This window comes from Chrysemys picta, chromosome 4, assembly GCF_011386835.1.
Source record: "Chrysemys picta bellii isolate R12L10 chromosome 4, ASM1138683v2, whole genome shotgun sequence".
NCBI classification, from domain to species: domain Eukaryota; kingdom Metazoa; phylum Chordata; order Testudines; family Emydidae; genus Chrysemys; species Chrysemys picta.
In genome coordinates, this window is record NC_088794.1 from 121,928,567 (window position 1) to 121,952,137 (window position 23,571).

Consider the following 23,571-nt stretch of genomic DNA (forward strand, 5'->3'; position numbering starts at 1 on the left):
CTGAGCTTCCTCCAGTTTCCTCCTGAGTCCACAATGGGCAGGCGAAAGGTGAGTCAGAAGCTCTGGAAGCTAGAGAATGTTTCTGACAGTGAGCAGAATGAAAGATTGACTGAAATTTCCTTCAGAATAATGCCCTGATCTGCCCACCATCCCAGCTTGCAGAAAGCCACCCAATTGCCATATTGGGGACCAGTGTCTGGACCCCATTTTGTAGGCATCCTTCAGTCTGAAACTATTCAGTGATTTTAGGTTCAACGTATCCAGCCCATCACTGCAAACACCGTATATTAAAATGTTGTGTCTCGTTCTGGCTGGAAACTAGGATCCAAAACTTTGAATCGAACAGAAAAGAGCTCTCTGGTATTGTCTTCTGATTCAACAGAGCCTGTATTTGCTGTTTATCCTAGTTCAAGATTTTGAAATATGCCACTGTAGCTGGGTGGTCACCCTGCTCCTGCCCGGAGGGGTTAAAAACAGTCCTGGAGAGGGCTGTGGCTGGGGAAAGTCTGATTGGGGAAGCAGCTTCAGCTGAGGCCATGCCCCAATCAGGCCGCAGTTGACCCTATAAAAGGGCTGCTAGCCAGAGCTTGATCATCTCTCTCTAGCTATTGAGAGGGATAGGTCTGGCTGCTGAGCAGGGTACCTAGACTGGAGCAGGGCTGGGGAGCTTTGGTCTGGAAAACTCCCAGGCTGTAGGCCTTGCTAAAGGCTGGGAAGGGTATGGGGGTTGCAAGGGCAGCCCAAGGGTAGGCAAAGGCAGCAGATCCAGACCCTCCTAGTTGATGATGAGTGGCAATTATACTGCAGTCTGATGCAGTGAGTGGGGGCTAGATGGTGACTGGCAGTAGCTAAAGATTGAGGCAAGGTGGAGATAGAGGGTTGGAGGCTCTCTGGGGAGAGGAGACCCAGTGAGACTGGGGTACTGCAGGCAGCAGAACCCCAAGAGAAGGACACTGGGGCCAACGGCAAGTGAGACACTGGCCTGCAGAGGGTGCTCCTGAATGGACAGAGCTAATTCCCAGGATGACCAGCAGGAGGTGCTGCGGTGGTGAGTCGTTGCCCCGCTACAGCCACCAAGACCTATATTTAATTTCTCCTGGTATTTAACCTGAATCAGCAAACAGGCCATCTGTTTGTGTTACCCAGTGTGTAGAAATCTGGTGTGAAGTTGTACCAGTTTCCCAAATGCAGAAGTGACTCACTCCCATGCAAACTCAGATGTTATGAGAATTAATGTAGGCAAAACCAAATTGTCTTACCCACATCAAAAAAGAGGATCTGTATAGATTAGCCAACTGTGCAATAGTCACATTAAGCCAGGATTATTTCTTAAAAGATTCAAAGGGCCTGAACTTCCGCCTTTTAACTTAAGTGGGAGCAGGTCCTAGTTTCAATTCATAGGAAATGATAACTATATATACATTTACATATCAGGCATAGTCTATTATACTTTCATGCTGTGGCTCAAATCCTGTAGTCCTTACTGAAGCAAAATGCCCATTGAATGACTTGCCCCTGTAACTGGGTGAATATAAATACATTTTTTAAATCTGTATTTACAGTTTTTGAAGTGAATTGATTCTTGCTGGGCCAAACCCTTAGATCCTTTCCACTTTATACTCAGGCTTTGCTCAGACCAATTCCCATCTGATTCAATGGGAGGTTGCCAGAGAAAGGCTGGAATAAAAAATGCATTTCTGATACTTCAGCCAGTAGGATCAGATCCTCAGTAAGAACCTCAGATGGGCGAAGTTTGGGCACCTTGGCTTATTCAGTCATTTTGCCCACTTTCTTGCTGCCAAACCAAGATTAATAGGACAAAGTGGAAGACAAAAATTAGTGCCTGAAAAGTAAAGCAGATTTGTTTTTCAATTCTGAATACATACATCCTACCTATTGAGCTGCTTTCTCATTGGTGTATTCTCTATTAAATATATGCATTGCAGTTTCCTGTTTCTTTAGGGACAGTCTTTGCTGTAGTTTCCTGTCTCAAAATCAGCTGCTGTTCACAGTAGTTATGGTATCACAGTAAAAACTGCAACACTGGAAAGCATAGCTTGCCAGGTAAGTCCAGAACATCTAAGAAGCTAGCAGGGACATAACTTTTATCAGCAGCATTATCCTCTAGTAGAATTCTCCTTCTGGTTCTCCTTGAATGTGATGGTGACAACATCAGACAGAACTGCTAAACACTGAGGCATGCGAGGGTGTGGAGAGAGATTGTCTGATGCTATAGTACCAACATGTGCATGAGGCAGAAGGGTGAGTGGATCATTCCAAAGATGGGGTGATTTAAGACACTACTCCAACCTGGTGGACATGGTTTATTGCTCTTAAAGAACTGGCTGAGTTAAAAGCCTCTATTGTTTTGTAGAGGAGGGGGGGAATAACGAAAATATTTTCAGATGGGTTTTCAGATTATAAACTACAGTAGAACCTCCAAGTTACGAACACCTCAGGAATGGAGTTGTTCACAACTTTGAAATGTTTGTAACTCTGAATAAAATGTTATGGTTGTTCAGCTGTAAACTTTTGAAAGAACATTGACTTAATACAGCTTTGAAATTTTACTATGCAAAAGAAAAATGCTGCTTTCCCTTTTTTTAATAGTTTACATTTAACACAGTACTCTGCTGTACTTCCTTTTTTTTCATGTGTTTGTCTCTGCTGCTGCCTGGTTGTGTAATTCCAGTTCCAAATGAGATGTATGGTTGACTGGTCAGTTTGTAACTCTGAGGTTCTATTGTATAGTTTCCATTACTATGTTGCTCCAGCATCATCATGGCTAAGGAGTTTCAGCAGCTCATCTGATTATTTTCTTTATTATTTGTTTAGCACCAATAATATGCACAGCCATGTACAATACAAAAAAATCAAATAGTCTCTGCTTCAAAGAACTTATAAACTAAGCAAGAGAGACTGAAGACAAGATGCTCTAGAAAGTGGTTTATTAATGTTTCTAGCACCATATGTATTATATTTCATATAGTTTCTCTCTAAATGTGCAATAGCAAAAATGTGCTTCATATAAGGTATAGCAAAATCATAGTAATAGACAAATGTGTGAACTACATCCTACCAAACCAATGACCTCTGTTATTTATGTGTTAGCTGATTTATTTTAACAATAATATTTGGGATTTTTTTTATTGCTTTATGATAGTCTTGTAAGTATATCTCAGAGTTAACAGAAGTTAATGCTTTTGTAGGCTTCCCTGGCTCCCTAATAAAGAGACTACATTTATAACAGTTGTGAGTATAATTTAACAATTCATGAAAGAAGATGCGTGTTTTTGTTTTTGTTTTTTTTTAAGCATGGGGCACAAAAGATACCACACTAGTATAGGATGCATTTTAAGTAAATATGGGCTCAAGCATAAAAAGTCCAATTAAAAATCCGGTCTTCAAACATCCAAAATTTTGTCAAGGTTCGGACTTGAATTTTTGGATCTGCTCATTCTAAAGATAGGGACCACTTGCAAAATTCAGATTGAAATCTAGATTTGGGAGGCATTACTGTTAGAGGGTTTCAATTTTAAGCACATGAAACAATACAATTTTCAACCTGGGTCTGATAGGAAACAGGCATTTCAGGTCAACTAGCTGCACCAACAACTTCCGGCTGCTTTACTACTATTTTGTATAGAACCACTGCAGCAGCAGCCCTCACAGATCTTCCAGCTTTTGCAGCACAGTTTTCTAATTGCTTATCTTACCTGCAGAGCCATTTATTTACAGCAGTGTAGCACCGTATACTGAAAATTGCTTGTAGCAATTAGTTGGATCTTTTTGAATTAGAAATGTAGGAATGGTGAAATGTGCTTGTTGCAGATGCTTCAAAGGAGATTAAGCTGGTTGTTAGTGGCTAACGTAGGATTTGTTGGAATGAGCGCATAAGCCTTACTGTTCATAACACAAAACCATTAGTCAGACTCTGCTTGGGCTTTTCTAATTTCCAAGACTAAGGTATTCTCCAGTCCGGGGGGGGGAGGGGGGAGGGAAGACTTTCTTCCACTGAATTGAAGTAGGAGGTCTCTTCAGAAAATGGTAGAATGTTACTAGAATCTTCATTTCATGTTTATGATCAAATCAAAGGATATTTTTGGTGCTGATTCTATTGCGTTCAAACGGTAATGTGCAAAGAGAATCTCCAAAGTCCTCTCTGGACAATGCTCTGTAGATCTAAACTGCAGTGTTCAGAATACACATACTATGGTGATGGGAACTGTAGAGATACCATAGATGAGATACACTTTCCTCCTGGAATGATTAGAAAGGGTTCTTATTAGCTTCTTTACATACTTCTCCAAAAGGATATGATTTCCCAGTCCATTTCTCCAGATGTTACCCAAGTTTATTATTCCATATTTAACTTTCCCAGTCTATTCCTACAGCTGGTTTCCTATACTAGAGTGGTGGGGAGAAAGTAGCAAAATGGTGATCAAGGAAATAGACTGATAAATAATCAGGACTATTGGTTGCTATTGGACTACTGGACACAGGAGAAAATGAACAGAAAGTTAAATTAAATAAATAAATGGAGATATCCTATCTCCTAGAACTGGAAGGGACCTTGAAAGGTCATTGAGTCCAGCCCCCTGCCTTCACTAGCAGGATCAAGTACTGATTTTGCCCCAGATCCTTAAATGGCCCTCTCAAGGATTGAACTCTCAACCCTGGGTTTAGCAGGCCAATGCTCAAACCACTGAGCTATCCCTCCCACCTGTGTTATGTGTTAATCCCATGTAGTGTTATGTTGGGGATATATCTAATTTGGAAACCAGAATGTAAGATATGATGGGCCAAATTCTACTCTCACAGTTACACAAACATGAGGCTGGAAGAACTCCAAAATCTGGATTTACTCCAATGTAACTAAGAGTAAATCTGGTCCTATAAAAATTATTTTTTGAAGTGCAAACTCAAAATTAGATTTATATGTATTCTATAATGGAGAAGATTAAACAGTCTGGTCAATAAATAGATATAACTCCCAAAACTATAACCCAATATCATTCTAAGCAATAACTATAACTCCCCAAAACAGAAGAACAGACTACCTATTGAATGAAGGCTTTAGGAATGATTCATTTCAGTCATTCAGAAAAGGTGAGTTATGTATGAAATATTCCAACCAAGAATCATGAAGTGGTGAAATAAACATTGTAGCCAAATTCTTCCCTTCCCAGCCAATAAAATAGTGTGTAGCTAAAGGCAGAATTTAGCCAGTCCTGGTTATGATTCTCTTCAAGTAGCTACAAATTTAAGTATATGCAATGCAGGCTACTCACCAGGTTTATTCAGTGACAGAATGACAGGCTTCTAATGGGATGCTCCTATTGAAAGCATGACTGGGCCTAAATAGTATCAATATGTCAGTAATAGTAACAATATGGCCTGAAAACAGGTTTTTTTAGGAGATCAGAAGCTGCCTCCTGGCACAAGCACTTTCCTTTGTCAAAGAGCTCATGCTGAAACATGTTGTAGCTGTTGATGGATATTAGTAAAGAACATTTGCGGACAGTGACCTATTCAAATAAGGACATAAAGAATTGCTGGGGAGGGACAGTCCACTTGTCCTCTGAATCTTCACCTTTCTTGCTTCATCTCTCCATCTTTTTTTTTTCCATGCAAAATTGTCTCTGAAACTAATCTCTAATCTTTATTGCATACAGTGTTTTGCAGAATAAAAGCAAAGCAAGTTCCCAGCCCTAAAGATCTTGCAGTCTAAGTCTGACAAATACAATACATGAGACAACAGTTTTAGCACGAGGAGAAGGCTCATGGTCAGTGAGGAGATTATAGAAGAAAGGATGGGAGGATGACCAGGATGCTGGTCTAAGAGTAGGGAATGGTATGACAGTAAACGGTGGGAGGAATCAAGAGAGCAGTTACAGTAGATGACAGGAAAGGGAAGAGTGCCGTGACTCAGGTGTTGGGAGGGTGAAACAGCAGCATATTTTCCTGCTCATCCTGCTTTCCTACATGTGTTTACTTTACTTTGTTACAAAAGGGCCTGACCAAAACCCAGGATCTAAACACCTGCAAATAGGCTCTGATTGCAAATATTCAATCTCTGTGCTTTAAGTGAAATAATTCTGCCTACATTTAAATGCCCTAGTCACTAGGGAGACAGTTTAGCAAACCATAATGGAAGGCAGCTCCCCTTCACTCTTGCTAAATACTCCTTTCTCCTTGCTAAATTTTCCTTTTTAAATTAATTATCTCAGTCTCTCAATTAAATATCCACAGGGGCTCAGTTTGGCTGGGGTCTCTTTTCTTTAAGAGGAATTTTCCCCCGTTTTCCAATTTGTGTGAATTTCATGCTCCTAGAAATGAGGAATTAGTTGCCTTGGTTTGAGTCAAACATTGGCAAGGACAAGTGATGTGCTGAATGCCACTTGACTCCTTTAGAGTTGGGAAAGTATCTCTATAGTAAAGAAAGTAGTGCAATAACCGCTAGAGCTGGGTGAAAAACCCACCGTGAACCTCAGACTACTCACATCTGATGTTGGGTTTTCTGTCTGATGAATCCACAAACTTTAGCCCATGCATGCAAAGTCCATAGAGCATAGGCTGAAATTGCTAACACCGCTCAGAAATCCCAGTGCCCCAGCTGGCTTCCTTAACTGTCCCCTTACAGGAACAGTTCTTTACTGCTGTAGCCTCAGTCAATGTACTTGACAGTAGCATGGTTCTTCCACATTGGGCCTCTAACATTCTCATACCACAGCAAACTTCTCCTTCTCTTCTGCTGACGCACTGTCTGACACTAAAACCACAGATGAGTCAGAGAGAACCATTCCTTTCTCTGTATTAGTTAGCAAACCCCACTACAACTGAAATGGCCCATTGAAATGTGCTATCTCCTGAACTTTATTTAGCAAACCTTGAAGTAAAAGCACCACTAAAGACCAAAAGTTGTGGCTTAGAAGTCTGAGCTCTAAGCTGACTATTCTACAGATTGCTTACAACCACAGGTTCAAATCCCCGGATGGTTTATTGACCAGAGCCCTCTGAGATTGACAAACTGAATAGCGTGCAGTTTACTACATGAAACTTCAAATCAGCAGCCGTGGCATCTATGCAGGGACATTAAACCCCTATTTTTAAAGGGGGGGGGCACCATGCATTTGACACAGCTTCAGCAAACAACCAAATTTACAGGAAAACTTATTTTGAAAATCAGAAGGTTTGTGGTTAACTCTAAATTGTGGTATTCAGATTCAGGATGAGGATGTAGAAAATAATGTTTTTTCAAGTTTAATTCTACATTTGATATTTGGATTGGAGGGAAAGGAAATTTAGAAATCTGCCTCATTGGTGGGTTTGACTCTTACTTAGATATTTGGATTCACAACCAGCTGGTGGGAAGAAGTAGATATTAGATACTTTTACTAGTTGAACCCTAAAACTATAGCCTTATGTTCCCTACTTATATTATTTACCAGAAGGATGGCAAAGGGTGATAAGAGGCAGCCCATTCCCAATATAATTACTAACTGAGCCTCACCACTCACCACTATCAGGTCGTAGGTATCATTCACAACATTTCACAAATGGTGAATATGAAGCACAAGAAGTTGAAAGGCCCATCTTACATTACAAAATTGAACTATTCTTTGACTAGCTCAAGAAAGAAGAGGGGTGACACAACAGTTATTTGTAATGTAGATGGAGCCTTCTTAATCAGGAGATCTTCAATGATCTAAAAATCAAAAAGACAGCTTTCTTTGCCAGGGTAACAAGCCTTGAGGATGGGGGGGAAGCGGTAGATGTGGTATATCTTGACTTTAATAAAGTTCTGATACTGTCTCGCATGACCTTCTCATAAACAAACTAGGGAAATGCAACTTAGATGGAACTACGATAAGGGGAGTGCAAAATGGTTTGGAAAACCGTTCTCAGAAAGTAAAAAGCGACAAAGAGTTCTGTGGCACCTTATAGACTAACAGACATATTGGAGCATAAGCTTTCATGGGTGAATACGAATTTGTATTCACCCACAAAAGCTTATGCTCCAACACGTCTGTTAGTCTATAAGGTGCCACAGGACTCTATCGCTTTTTACAGATCCAGACTAACACGGCTACCCTTCTGATACTCAGAGAGTAGTTATCAGTGGTTCACAGTCATGCTGAAAGGGGATCCTACAGGGATCAGTTCTGTTCAATATCTTCATCAATGATTTAGATAATGGTATAGAGAGTACTCTTATGAAGTTTGCAGACAATACCAAGCTGGGAGAGGTTGCAAGTGCTTTGGAGGATAGGATTAAAATTCATAATAATCTGGACAAACTGGAGAAATGGTCTGAAGTTAATAGGATGAAATTCAATAAGAACAAATACAAAGTACCTCATTTAGGAAGAAACAAATTGCACACATACAAAATGGGAAATGACTGCCTAGGAAGGAGTAATGCGGAAAGGGATCTGGGGGTCAGAGTGGACCATAAGCTAAATATGAGTCAACAGTGTAACACTGTCGCAAAAAAAAGCGAACATCATTCTGAGATGTATTAGCAGGAATGTTGCAAGTAAGACACAATTCTTCCGCTCTACTCTGCGCTGATTAGGCCTCAACTGAAGTATTGTGTCCAGTTCTAGGCACCACATTTCAAGAAAGATGTGGACAAACTGGAGAAAGTCCAGAGAAGAGCAACAAAAATGATTAAAGATCTAGAAAACATGACTTATACGGGAAGATTGAAAAAATTGCATTTGTTTAGTCTGGAAAAGAGAAGACTGAGATGGGACATAACCTCTGAGGATAGGACACAAAGCAATGGGCTTAAATTGCAGCAAGGGAGGTTTAAGCTGAACATTAGGAAAAACTTCCTAACTGTCATAGTGGTTAAGCACTGGAATAAATTGCCTAGGGAGGTTGTGGAATCTCCATCATTGGAGATTTTTAAGAGCAGGTTAGACAAACAGTTGTCAGGGATGGTCTAGATAATACTTAGTCCTGCCATGAGTGTAGGAGACTCGACTAGATGACCTCTCGAGGTCCCTTCCAGTTATGATTCTTGTCTGCCCAAAGTCACATAGAAAGTCTGCAACTGAGAAGGGAAAATACACTCTCAGTATTTTACAAGCTAGTCCTGGGATTTAGCCTCAAGACCTTCCCTTCACGTATTGGGGGGAGGGATAGCTCAGTGGTTTGAGCATTGGCCTGCTAAACCCAGGATTGTGAGTTCAATCCTTGAGGGGGCCACTTGGGGATCTGGGGCAAAATCAGTACTTGGTCCTGCTAGTGAAGGCAGGGGGCTGGACTTGATGACCTTTCAAGGTCCCTTCCAGTTCTAGGAGATGGGATATCTCCATTAATTATTATAATTTGTTGGGAATGAACCAATATGACCTAACAGGTCTTTCCCATTGTTGATTTCTATGATCCAGGCAGAAGCATATAACTTTGGAAAGTTTCACACTAGAACAAGACTCTGGGGAGCTTTTGGTGCCACAGATGGAAGCTTCAGATGGAGGGGGAGAATCACTATGCAGTGCTTCATTTTCTGAAGTTCAGCCATAGAAAATATCCTCTGTTCATCTCCCTTCTTAGGAACAACACTACCTACCTCTTCAGCACCAAGAAAAGATTCAGCTACAGGCTCAGCAGGTGCAGCATCACAGTTAATCTTTGGTAGATTGAAAGAGCACATTCAACTGTTATTCTCAGTGCAAAAATACCCCAATAAGGATAGCTGCCTACTGGGTCCTGCATAATTTTGTGAAGCAAAAAGGGAAAAAACTTGTTGCAGGCATGGAGTTGGAGCAGCTGTCTGCTGAGTTTGAACAGCCAGACACAAGGGCTATCAAACAATCTCATGGCTTAGGAAAGCTTTGAAAGAGCACAGCGAGCCACAGTAACGTTCTGTGGTGTACTGTGCTCAACCTGGGGCTGTAGAAATTGTGTGATGCTTTCTGCACACCTGTGCATATATCACTGACAGTGCACCTATTAATGCTGGGGTGCTTGGTGTACATTTATTATGACTACACTGTTTGGCACTGATCCTATGGGTTGTGAGAACAAGACCACTACTTTCACTGGCAGCAGGCATTTCACATCATGTGTTGTAAACTAATAAAGATTAATTGCTTTCAAAACAAAAGGTTTTTATTTACTTACAAAAATAGCTCCCAAAAAAATCTGAAGTTACAAGTAAATACTTTTTAACTTAAATTTTTTTAGGAACTTTAATAAATAAACAAGAGGAAGGAACACTGATATCCATTGTAGTGATACAGACTGACCTGTGAGAGCTACAGTTGATTTGTACATGCCGCTGCGGCTGTCCATGCTTTCCCTCAAGGTGGAGTGGTAGGGGTAAGTGTGTGGGCCCTGAGGCCATGTGGAATGCTGAGGGGGTGTAGGAAGGTGCTGTTCTGCAGTTCTCCACAAACTGCATTGGAAGTCTAGCCCAGGATTGTTGAACGGTGAGTCTGCAGAATTTGTGTTTGCTGCCAGAGAAGCTTCATTTTGTCCTGGTGCATCTCCCTCTCCTTTTCCTACTGGGACTCCTGGGCCTTTCAGCTGTCCACTTTTTTCTTCTCCACACAGTCAGCAATATTGACCCTCCAGGCCTTCAGTTCATGTTCTGATCCAGCATTTGGCTGCAGGATCTCACAGAACGCATCCTCCTATGTCCTCTCTTTTCTCCTTATCTGGGTCAGTCCTTCCACTGGTGTGGAGGGTCCCCCTCAAGGCCACAGCAGCTGCCTCTGATAAAACACAGAGGTACCATTGTCAGTATAGTAGGAATGGAAAGAAAAACTTAAGAGTCAGAACTCTCCCCCCCACCTTCCCTTGCTCCCCTAAGGTGTTAAACAAGACGTGCTTATTGACACTTCTACTTTGGAGTGCTCATGCCCAGTGCCACTCTCAGTTCAAGCAATGATGAGTATGACCGCTAGGGGTGAGAGAACTGAGTAGGGAATTGCTCAGGGGTATGAAACTATGAGTATAGGGCAATGGAACTGAATGCTGGCACCATTTTCCACAGGTAGTGTTGATTTTAGCTGATATTTCACTCCTGAGGGTAACAAAGAGAAAAAGAACAGGAGTACTTGTGGTACCTTAGAGACTAACAAATTTATTAGAGCATAAGCTTTCGTGGACTACAGCCCACTTCTTCGGATGCATACAGAGTGGAATAAATATTGAGGAGATATATATACACACATACAGAGAGCATAAACAGGTGGAAGTTGTCTTACCAAGTCTGAGAGGCCAATTAAGTAAGAGAAAAAAAACTTTTGAAGTGATAATCAAGATAGCCCAGTACAGACAGTTTGATAATTCTCACACTTCTTATCAAACTGTCTGTACTGGGCTATCTTGATTATCACTTCAAAAGTTTTTTTTCTCTTACTTACTTAATGGGGGGAGGGATAGCTCAGTGGTTTGAGCATTGGCCTGCTAAACCCAGGGTTGTGAGTTCAATCCTTGAGGGGGCCACTTGGGAATCTGGGGCAAAATCAGTACTTGGCCCTGCTAGTGAAGGCAGGGGGCTGGACTCAATGACCTTTCAAGGTCCCTTCCAGTTCTAGGAGATGGGATATCTCCATTATTATTAAAAATTGGCCTCTCAGACTTGGTAAGACAACTCCCACCTGTTTATGCTCTCTGTATGTGTGTATATATATATCCTCAATATTTATTCCACTCTGTATGCATCTGAAGTGGGCTGTAGTCCACGAAAGCTTATGCTCTAATAAATTTGTTAGTCTCTAAGGTGCCACAAGTACTCCTGTTCTTCTTGCGGATACAGACTAACACGGCTGCTACTCTGAAAAGAGAAAAAGAGCACAGCTGCTGCTGGTGTCCCAAAGTTGCCTGGGCCAGTATGCTGCCTCTTTAAGACAATAGGGCCTGCCGAAGTTATTGCTGACTGGAATGGGAAAGTATTCTACCTCAGAGGAAAAAATAAAGCCACCATCCCTAGAAACCTCTGGAAGAGGATTGCAGTGTACCCTCATGGAAATTTCATGGAGATCTGTCAGGAGGATTAAAGGGACATCCCTGTGTACATAAACAAACTACTCTGCACGGTTGATCCCCTCCCACCCCCCAGCCCAACTCTAGAAGGGAATGAAAAGCAGACAGCAACTCTACCTCTGTTTTGTACCACTACCTATTCTAGTACAAGTAAATTAATGAAAAGTCAATCACTGAGTCCTGCTAAGTTGTGGGAGCCGTACCTGGAATGGGAGATTTATTTACCCAAGGTTCGACTGCAGAGACTGGCTAAACTGCAGTGGAGTCAAGAACAGCTCCTGGCTTGCAGCACAGGTAGACCCCCACTCATCAGTCCCCCATACACCTCTTCCTTGTCTACCTCCTTTTCTTCGCAGTTCATGGCAGAGGCCTGCGACTCAGGCTCCTTGGAGGTATTCACAGTGGTGTGTGTGCGGTGGTGGTGGGGTAGCCATCAAGTATGGCATGCAGCTCTTTGTAAAAGCAGCAGGTCTGTGGCTCAGTGCTGAATCAATTGTTGGCCTCCCTGACCTTCTGATATGCCTGCCACAGCTCCTTGGCTTTCATGTGGCTCTGCTGCTGATCCCCGTCATACCCCTTCTCCTGCATCCCCTCAGCAATCTACTCATAGATACTGACATTGCTACTGCTGGTTCAGAGCTGTGTCTGCACAGCCTGTTCTCCTCATCAGCCCAAGAGATCCAATATCTCCTGTCTACTTCAGGCCGGAGCATGTCTGGAGCGTGTAGCCAGTGTGGTCAGCTGGGCAGCTGCACGTAACATTGGAGAACAGACAGAGGTGTGCTCACCAAGCTGGACAACCAGGAAAAGGCATTTCAAAAATTCTCAGAGATTTTAAATGTGGGGGACTTATGGTCTCTGCGACCCCTGGGCAGTGGTGTGTCCACAGCAATCAGTGTCAGGCAGTGTGGGATAACTGCAGGAGGACAATTAGGGTTGACAAAGGTAACGGAGTGTCCACCATAGGTGTCGACTTCCCTGCTTTCTCCTGGTGCTCGACCCCCTCTACCCCCGGCCCCGCCCCCACTCCACCCCTTCCATGTGGCCCCACCCCCTGCCCCACTCCCATTCCAACACCTTCCCCAAAGTCCCTGCCCAAAATCTGTCCCTTCCATGTGGTCCCGCCCCTGTCCTGTCCCCATTCCAACCCCTTCCCCAAAGTCCCCGCCCCAAATCCGCCCCCTCCCTGTCCCTATTCCAACCCCTTCCGCAAATCCCCGCCCCGGCCCCGCCTCTTCCCCTGAGCGTGCTATGTTCCCGCTCCTCCCCCCACTCCCAGGACGCCACCAAACAGCTGTTTGGTGGCAGCCAGGGGGAAGCGCTGGGAGGGAGCTTGGCTGCCAGTGGGTGCAGAGCACCCACTAATTTTTCTCTGTGGGTGCTCCGGCACCTATGGTGTCCACTCTCATTCCGTGTTCACCTCCATACATCAACCATGGCTCAACGCTGCTCAGGGAGCTGGTGTTACTATGTTGGCATAATGAGGCACCTGCATCAGTGGGAGATAAATTTAAGTCTAGATACGTGCACGAGTAAGTCGATGCAGGGTGGCTTACACTGACCTAACTTTGTAGTGTAGACTAGGCCTGGGACACAAGGAGATGTTATAAGCATTAGGAAGGGAAAGAAGGAGAGTTTACACAAATTAAGATGAGATCTCTTGATTTTTGCAAAGCACATATCCTGTTCACTCAGTAAATACACATCAGAACTGGTTCTTTCCTATACTAATTGTCTCAGGAATGGCCCAGGTTCCATGCTGCACCTCTGAGGATGCACAAGACAGAATGTGCAACTCAGAAGAGTAAGGGGCAAAATGGGCAGATTTGGGGTTGCTTTAGGTGCCAAAACAGCCTCTGCATTAAGTTACTGAGCTTTTCCACAGTTCTAAATAGCCAGAGTGAAGAGTGTCTACTCTTCCCTTGGCCACTTCCCCTTGGCCACTTCCTTGGTCAAACCCTATGTTGGGTCTTTGAGAGGAGGTGGTGCCGGGCTGCTTGTTCCACCCGTGCACTGGGGTATTCAGAAGGCTTTTTCTGTCCCCTTTAAGGGCCTGGTCACCCCTTGAGCAGTGTAAAGGGGCTTTAGTGGGGACAGGTCAAGCCCATTCTCTTTAGACATGGAGAATAAGTGAAATGAAGGTTGACAGGCTCACACAGATGAGCCATATCATTAACGATTTTTTAAAAAGATAAAAATGAGAACTGGAGAAATTAATCACCGTGGGAATCTCAGCATTAAGAAGCACATTGCTAACCCAGAACAATACAGCGTATGGCACTAGGAACAGCTTTAAAAAAACCCTAATCTGTCTTTGAAATTGTCAGCAATTCAAGCTTGATTTGATGTTGCTACGACATTCGCTATGGGCCTGATCCAAAGCCCATTGAAGTAAATGGGAATCCTTCCTTTTTTAAATAAGAAAATAAACTTATTTCATGTAGGCAACATGTAGGGAGCTCTTCGAAGGGATCTGAAAGAGCGGAAGGTGCTGGCTTCATGAGTAGGAACTGGGAGATTGTCCTGTGCATTAGGACAGCATAGACTCTGATCTTGGAATTAATTATTTGAAGCTACAGGTATTATATTGAGTCATGAAACTGACCTGATGGCAAGTCTGTTAGTTATTTCTTAATGTCGCTGTGTAGCCAGCACAGAGTAGCTTTAAAGTATCCAGAGAAGGCCAGTGAAGAATGCCGCCTGTGCACAAGAACTCTCCACTGGTTTGAAGCTGGTGCAGGAGGCTCTGCTGCTATCTGTGTCAGCCACCAGCTTGATCCTCTGTAAGGGGAAGGAAGAGATGTGTCAGGGACATTAACAGGGTGAGGCACGGGTGGGACAGGGAGAGGAGGGGGCACTGTACAGAAGCACTCTACTATGCCTGCTCCTCCACTGGCATAAGTTGGGGGCAGCCCCTATACGTCCCTATTTGTGCCAAAGCTGGACAGCTTTGAATCAGGGAGCAGCAACTGGCCCCTATGAGAATCAAGTCTTATGAGTCTAGCTCTTTTACTCCTGCATTGGCTTGGAGCTTTCGAAGGACCACTGCATTTTTGCGCACCAGGTTAACTGAATGATCAACTAAATGATTTTTTTTTTCTTGCAACAGAAAGAAATTTCAGTGCAGTGGATGGGATCCTTGTCGTTGTGCCCTGGGGAATTAGCAGAAGAAAGTGATCCATAAGACTACAGAGATTGCTCTTCTGTATCCAGGCTGGAATTAACTCAATGATTGTTCTAAGGAGGGGACAATGAATAGCACTGAGTGCATGGATGATTACAATCTGGATAAGAACTTGTTTCCATTTGTTTACATCATTGTGATTGTGGTCAGTATTCCTGTCAATTGTTCATTCCTCTGTGTATCTTATATACAAATAAGGAAAAAAAATGAGTTAGCTATATACCTCTTCAGTTTATCCCTAGCTGACCTCCTATACACTCTGACCTTGCCTCTGTGGATTGATTACACTTGGCATGAAGATACCTGGCAATTCTCTGCTTTGCTTTGCCGGATTTCTGCCTTCCTTATGTACATGAATTTTTACACCAGTGCTGCCTTCCTCACTTGCATCTCCGTTGATAGATACCTGGCATTAGTTCACCCTCTCAAGTTCCAACACCTGCGCACAAGAAGATCTGCCTTGCTTGTTAGCATCTTTGTTTGGGTTTTGGAAACCAGCCTTAACGGTATGATTCTGGTGAAGGATGAAACATTCCACAAGGTTTGCAATTCCACTGACCATGTCTTATGTTATGATAAATACCCTTTGGAAAAATGGCAAGCCATACTAAACATCTTCCGGATATGCTCAGGATACATGATCCCTTTGGCAATCATGCTGTTTTGCTACCAAAAAATCTACCAAGCTGTGAGGCATAATCAAGCCACAGAAGATAGAGAAAAAAAGAAAGTCAAGAAGCTGCTATTGAGCATCACCATTACTTTCTTCTTTTGCTTCACTCCCTACCACGCTGTGTTGCTGATTCGCAGCATCAATGAGCCAGACAATGGCAACTTTATCCATATGTTTAAGCCTTATAGAATTACTCAGGCCTTAACAAGTTTCAACTGTATTGCTGACCCAATTCTGTACTGCTTTGTGAGTGAAACTGGGAGAACGGATATCCTGAACATGCTCAAGCGCTGCTTTTGTGTGCGGCAATCTGAATTACAGCAGCCAACAGATGCTACTATGACTAGTATTATGAAAAAGAATACTACAGCAGTGACACTGAAGTCATCTACAGACCTTTAAGTGAAAATGAACTTTTGTCCAAAATGCCCAATATAGTGAACTGCCAAAGTCTTTCCTCATTTACACCCAAGAAACACCACTGAAGCTGTATAGTATTCAAAATAATGTGAAATCAGTGGAGTTGCCTGGGTGTAACTGAGGGGAAAATTCAGCCATTATATTTTTTTGCTTTACATATACCATACAAGGGCAAGTACGTGGTCTAGTGATCTAAAGGAGGTAAATGTGAGTCAGGACTCATGGGTTCTATTATTGGAGGATTTAATAGGGATTCATTATGTGACCAGAGCAAGTCATTGAAGTTGCACCAGTATACAACTGGAGTGGAGAGGCAGGACTAGTGTCATTGTTCTAACCCAGGAATTGGCAACCTTTGGCATGCAGCCCACCAGGGCAAGCACCCTGGCAGGCCAGGCTGGTTTGTTTACTTGCCGCATCTACAGATTTGGCCGATCGCAGCTCCCACTGGCTGAGGTTCACCGCTCCAGGCCAATGGGGACTATGGGAAGCGGTGGCCAGCACATCCCTCGGTCCGCGCTGCTTCCTGCGGCCCCCATTGGCCTGGAGCGGCGAACTGCGGCCAGTGGGAGCCGCGATCGGCTGAACCTGCGGATGCGGCAGGTAAACAAACGAGCCCAGACCGCCAGGGTGCTTACCATGGCGGGCTACGTGCCAAAGGTTGCTGATCCCTGTTCTAACCAGTGAAAAACAAATGCGGAAATCAAACAGCAATTACCTTGTGCTGTGCTGCCAATAATTTAACAAGTGTCTCCCACAAAACTGTTCCCCTTATCTTATTCCATACACCTTGAATCAGGCATGCCTGTGCTCACAAAGAAGAGGGCAGAAAGGTTATGAATCTATTTGCTTTCCAATTTTAATATACATATGAAGATTGTGGGGGGAAGGATCCTCTCATGGGATTTTTTAAAAATACCTGGTTTTTTGATACAAACCATATTCCAAAAGCAAAAGGAGCCTAAGAATTACAGGGATAAATGTTACAAGTGTGACTGGAATTATACTGCAGTAGTCAGACAGAGGGTGACTACGTGGGGCACTCATCTTAGTCTACCTTCTAATGTGGTTGTGCAATTTTAAGAAGCAGGTTTCTAGGAGCCCCCCAATATCTTCAGCAATGTTTTAAACCTATGTACATTTATACAGGCTTGCCAAAAAAGTCTCTGCTTTTGTCTTTGTTAATTCATATGCTTTCTCTTTTTGAGATAGTTTCATTATAATAGGAAGATCCAGATTCAGATGGTTAAAAGTTAATTATTGTTATAATAATAATAATTTTAATTAATGGAGATATTGCATCTCCTAGAACTGGAAGGGACCTTGAAAGGATGTCAAGTCAAGTCCAGCCCCCTGCCCTCACTAGCAGGACCAAGTACTGATTTTGCCCCAGATTCCCTAAGTGGCCCCCCACAAGGATTGAACTCATAACCCTGGGTTTAGCAGGCCAATGCTCAAACCACTCAGCTATGCCTCCCCATGGTTGAAACACACACATAACTGGATTTACACCAGTTCACTGAGAATAGATATTGGTCCACATTCCAGTTTTCAGGGCTGTTGATCTGGTTCAAAAAAATTAAAACTATAACAAAACCTGAAGCTAGCAATAACCTGTGCAACAGATACTAACTATGGGTTTGGTTCTGTGTAGTGCTGAGTCTCCTGTGAAGGTGCTGATTTTTAGAGCGTCTCAGAAAACAGGAAGTGTTTCATTGAAAATGTCACCCAAAAACCAAAAACTTCACTTTTCAGCTGAAAAATTTCATTTATCCGGTTTTCCAACAACATCAAAAACAACAAAGAGAACATTTGTATGGAAAGCATTTTGCTGCAAAAATTTTCATTTAGGCAAAATCCCAATTTTCCATTTAAAAAAAAAAAGCCTTGCTATATATATTTATATATCAGAAGGACTTGGGCCCCTGAAAGCAGCACCAAGGAGTGGGTCTTCATGATAGCATCTGTTCCACAAATTCTTTTTGCATTTCAATGTGATTGTTCCAAAATTACTTTCTTTTAACCTTTTAAGTTGTGGGTTGAATTTTACTGTTGACAGGGAAAGGACAGCACAGCACAGGAAGCAGCACTGCCAGTTGCTTCATCAAAGTGCTTCAATGCTGGCCTGAGAACACGATGCATTTCATAAGTGAACGAGAAATTTCATCACCCTGGAAGAATTAAAAAAGGAAGCACCTCCACTGTATTAGCATTGATGTGCATTGTTTTGAACAAATATCAGAACCTGTTGACTCCTGAAAAGATCAGCTACAAGGAAGCATAACAGTAGTAAAAAGTACTGTTCTTTGATAACTGGCCAACTTTGTGAGCTGCCCTCAGAAAGAGAACAGCCTTGCTGCAATACCTTAACATGTAAACATCTTTCAGCGCATATTGGAAAAGGTTAGGAAAAAATCGCAGCTGTAATACTCACTTGGCAGCCAGGCTGTGCTCTATCTGTTGCAGTATGGATAGAGTATGGCAGTGGGATTCAGGAGACTTAGGTTCTGTTACTGGCCTTCTAGTCTCTCACTTGGCAAGTCACTAAGGTCCTGATCCTACCTTGAATTCTGCCCAGGTGGACCTCTGCATCTGAATGGAGTCCCACTGACTTCAGCGTGGTGCTGCCCAGGTGCTTGCCCCTGCAGATCTCAGTGTAAGATCTTCATGTCTCTATTTTCTCATCCATAAAATGTGGGAAGTGCTTCTCCCCACACCTTTCCAAAGCACTTTGCAATGCTAAGATGGACAGTACATTATAACATGTCTGTTGCTATAAATGTAATTCTTGTGTTATATTAAAAAGAGGGTGGGAAAAATCAAACCAACGCAACTACGGTGCTACGACCAAACGCTCTAAGCCTGGATTCCCTCAGCCTTTCTCTAATTGCTACCACCTTCATACTTCCCTTCATTCCAAGGAGTATGGAATGGTCCATCCTTGTAACTCCAAGCATTTATCTTAACCATACTTACCCATACTGCAGATTACTATTGCATATTCTGCATTGGACTCCTGATGACAGTGCATTCATAGAACAAGTGCAAACCCAAGTGGAGAATTTTGCCCTAAGCAAGGAAATTCCTCCTAACAGGCAAAAGGCCTATAAAATTATAAGGCAGTACTATGAAGTGGGCTGAATACAGGATAATGAAAGAGAAATGTATGAGTTCTAATCTCGGCTTTCTTTAAGACTTGGATATGGCCTTGGCACACGTGACATTGATAATGTATTGTCTCAGGTAAGTCACTGAACTGAACTTTTCTTCATCTCAGTTTCCCAAGTTACAGAATAAGAATGCTAATCCTCATGGGGTGTGTGACTGCTGAGAAATAATTCATTAATATTTGCACAGCACTTGCAAGCTCAGTGTAAGTAGCAGTCGCATTGTTTGCACAATAACAGTTATTTTTGTACATCAGTAATTAACTGAGGATAGGATCATTGTCCCGTAAACCCAGTTATAAAGGTATAACACAAGTTCTATGCAAGTAATGAGGTCACCTTGAGGCTGACCCAGTTACATTTCAGACTTCACCAATATATTTTGTGAACATTCTTCACAATAGAAGTCCCCTGGCTCACTCTCCAGAATACAGGGCCTGATTCTCCTCTCATGTCACTTTCACAGCAGTGTAGTGCCACTGACTTCAGTTGAAAGCAACAGAGGGTCCTGTGGCACCTTTGAGACTAACAGAAGTACTGGGAGCATAAGCTTTCGTGGGTAAGAACCTTCAGACCTGCATCTGAAGAAGTGAGGTTCTTACCCACGAAAGCTTATGCTCCCAGTACTTCTGTTAGTCTCAAAGGTGCCACAGGACCCTCTGTTGCTTTTTACAGATTCAGACTAACACGGCTACCCCTCTGATACTTGACTTCAGTTGAGTTACTCCAGATTTATGTTGATGTGCATGAGAGATGAATCAGGCCAGTAGCTTTCATTTCCAAAATTAGCATTCCTTTAACTCCCAGCCACCATGAAACACATCTGACTTTTGAGAAACAGGAAAGAATGTGGTTTGAGTATGAAGGTTAAAATATTCTATTTCCTTGTTCCACTGAACAAGAAGCAAACTAGTAATTTCATTACAGCTTCAAGAATAAAACCCTTATGAATATGTTGGTTGTTATTTGTTAGTGTTAATTAAGAAAATGAAGGGGAAAAAAAGAAGTGGTTGTGATTATAAGTAAACAGTATAGGTGTTTGCCATTTACCATCCTCCTTTACCATTGTAATCAAGGCACTGTTAGTTACATATAGAATTACACCTTCTGCCAGGAAGTGTCAGCAGCAACAAGGGCTGGGTCCAATATCTAGGGGTTCCTCTTAACATTACAAACCAGTACCAGATAGAGTCCTTACCCCCAAAATCTGGGAAATAGTAACCACCACCTCTGGGTGCCTCCAAGAGGCAATACTTCTCCACTCGCAAGGACATATACTAAAAGTGATTAGTTTGAGAAAACATCACAAAAATGACTGAAAAGTATGTAAACAAGTAAACATCTACCCCACAATACGTTGGGCAGTAGTTCTTTGGCTCAGTTTCCCACTCTATGGTGTGAAAGTCCAATGGATGAATGTACTTTTAACACACCACGCTCCTTTCCCTCTGCTGCACACTATTCACAGTTGGTTGTTTGCAGTCAGAAAAGTCCTAGAATTCAGTGGTGCATTCACATGGGTTCACCTCACTTCTGAAACAGGTCCTGATTAACCTTTTGTGGGCCCAGCGCCAAACATATTTGTGGGCTCCCATGGGGGCAATGAAGCATGGCATGGGGAGGTCGGTCCCCGGAGCAAGGGGCAGGCCAGGGGCAATGGGGCATGGCAGGGGCGGCCCCATTCCACCCAGCCCAGCACGAGGGCACTGTTTACAAATCGGCAATCTTCCCCAACCCCCAGTGCTCTTCCCCACAGCCCCATCACCATAACTACACAGTACCCCACACTGACCGCTCCCACTGCCAAGCACCATCTCCCGGGGTCCCACCCAGTCCTACCCACCTGGCATTGGTGGTGCCCACGGCAGAGAGGAGGTGTTTCCTTGCAGGGGTGGGGTGGAGCCACCGACTTCCCCAGCGCGCCACTTATGCAGAGCAGCAGGGAGAGGCAGGCCCTGCCCCTGGGGAGGCCTGAGGCGGATGGGCACCAGCCCAGAGCTGCAGAGGCTGAGGCCTCCTCTCCACCCCCATCACTGGCAGGCAGCCGGCAGCTAGCTGATCAGCAGACAGACCTGCTTTGCCAAAATGATCAATTTTGGCTCTTTTGGGTTAAAATTTACTTCAGTCTTGGATTTAGGGGGAAATGTTCTCATAGGTGGTGGAACTGGGGGTTCTGCTGCATCCTCTGGCTTGAAGTGGTTTCCATCATATACAGGGTTTACATTTTGGTTCAATGGCGGTCAGCACCCCTGCTACACAAATTGTTCCAGCACCTCTGAAGGTGTGTCTATGCAAATATGGTCTGCTCTTGGTGTCTTTCCCCCCAGTTCATCAATAGAGGACAGAGGAAAACTCATTCAGACCCTGCTTACATAGATTTTCTTCTGTCTAGTGTTCTGCTGAGGGGATATCAGCAACTCACCCAGCTGCTTCCTTCTCAAGTAGACCTTGAAGAGGAAGCAAAGGTAGGAGTATTCGATGCCAGACCTTTTTCAACATACCATATCGGCTCTACTATTCAAATGTACTAGCTCACTAGTGTTATGAAGCTTAGGAAATCTTTACACCCACACCACCAATGTAATATAAACAATGCTATTTTACAACCAGTGCCTTATAATGACCGGGAAAGATTCCATCTCTGTTCTTCCTGACTCAAACTTTGGAAGAACCAAAGAAAAGATGCATCAAATAATCCATCTCCGATTTTACACAAGAAACACAACACAGTGTAACAAATCAGTGTGCTAGTGACAACAAGGTTGGACTTTCTCCCATTGTAAATCAACATAGCTCAATTGAAGTTATCACCTGAGGATCTAGCCCATAGTTCCTAGGAGCTAGAACCCTGGTCCATGAACTACTGCTCGGCCTCAACCTCATGCTCCCTTACACTATTATAACCAAATTAGAGTAATTAATAATAAAAGGGAAGCATGTAGGGTAAGAGGTGTGAAGCAGCTAGTAACAATAAAAAGACAAGTCAAAACCATTTTATTTTGCTAAGAGGAGGCTGTGGGCGTGGGGCCAGTGAAAGGAGATGTGACCCTCCACATTCCTTAAGTGGGGTAAGTGAGCTGTAGAAGGACGCTGGTGATCAGTGTATCACAAGGAGTGAGGTGGCTCACAGGAGCTGGTACTTTAAATATAGCATTTTGAGAGAAATTATTGCTATAGCAACACTTTCTGGAAAATCCAGTGCCAAGGACAAAACTGTCTTCTTTTTTGTCTTCTTTTTTTTTTAAGGGTCTGAACTGTTTCTGGGATAGGAAGTTGAAATGACAGAAAATTAGCACATGCAATTTCCTAGTGTCTAATCACATATTAATATGGGTATAAGCACTTCACCCAGCACTACACTCATTGCACGTGGAAACTAAAGTACATAGAGAAAAGGCAACCTAAGCAGCTTTGTACCCCAAGAGAGGTTGGTGGGGGGGTTATATAGCATGCCTGGTGACGAAGATTGGTGACCTATAGGTATGATAGATATATGACATTCACAGATAAGATATAAAACCAAGTTAATTTGTGATGAATAACGACCCCATAGTGCTTTTTTAAGAGCAGATGGTTTAATGCCAGTTTCCTTCTCAAATTCTATTTTGAGCAACTACATTCTACATCCTTGCAATTTAAACTGGAGAAGAAATATTTAATTAACCCCTCTTAACAAATAATGGGCCCAAACTTGGAGAACAAATACAAACAAAATTGCAGTGTTGGGGGTGGGGATTGCATTCAGCCTGCTGGAGCCAGGTCTTTCAGCCATTTGGAATCCAACTTGCCTCCAAAACCACAGGAACCTCTTTCCCCTTCTCGCACACTCTCTCCCCTTAGCTAGTTGATGTCTGGGACCAGGAGTTGCACATCTTCAGCTCTCAGAGAAATACACTTCACACAGTGACAGGATCATGACAACACATCCTTTAAAGGCTGAAAACAGCTTCTTTTTAAACAACAGGCAGGACTTCATGACTCTCCTGCAGCCCACCTAAATGTGGTTAGTGACAGGAAGTGGCACATCATCTCTCCCTCACTCAAGAATATTTGGCGGCTTGATGGCTGATTGCCTCACCTGTTGGTTTGTAGAGTGACTGCTTTGAGCGTCTAAACTCATTCAC

At 43.1% G+C, this 23,571-nt stretch overlaps 1 protein-coding gene across 1 annotated transcript; it reads left to right on the top strand.

The window, feature by feature from the left end:
• Window positions 1-361: 361 nt before the first annotated feature.
• Window positions 362-16,689, top strand: GPR65 (G protein-coupled receptor 65). The gene is made up of 2 exons (XM_024103192.3): window positions 362-2,064; window positions 15,113-16,689. Exon 2 carries the CDS (start codon window positions 15,255-15,257, stop codon window positions 16,260-16,262), a length of 1,008 nt encoding a protein of 335 aa, XP_023958960.2. The 5' UTR covers window positions 362-2,064; window positions 15,113-15,254; the 3' UTR covers window positions 16,263-16,689.
• Window positions 16,690-23,571: the final 6,882 nt, after the last annotated feature.

Bases quoted from the DNA above. Each gene is read 5' to 3' on its own strand.
- GPR65 (XM_024103192.3), top strand. From the start codon at position 15,255: ATGAATAGCACTGAGTGCATGGATGATTACAATCTGGATAAGAACTTG.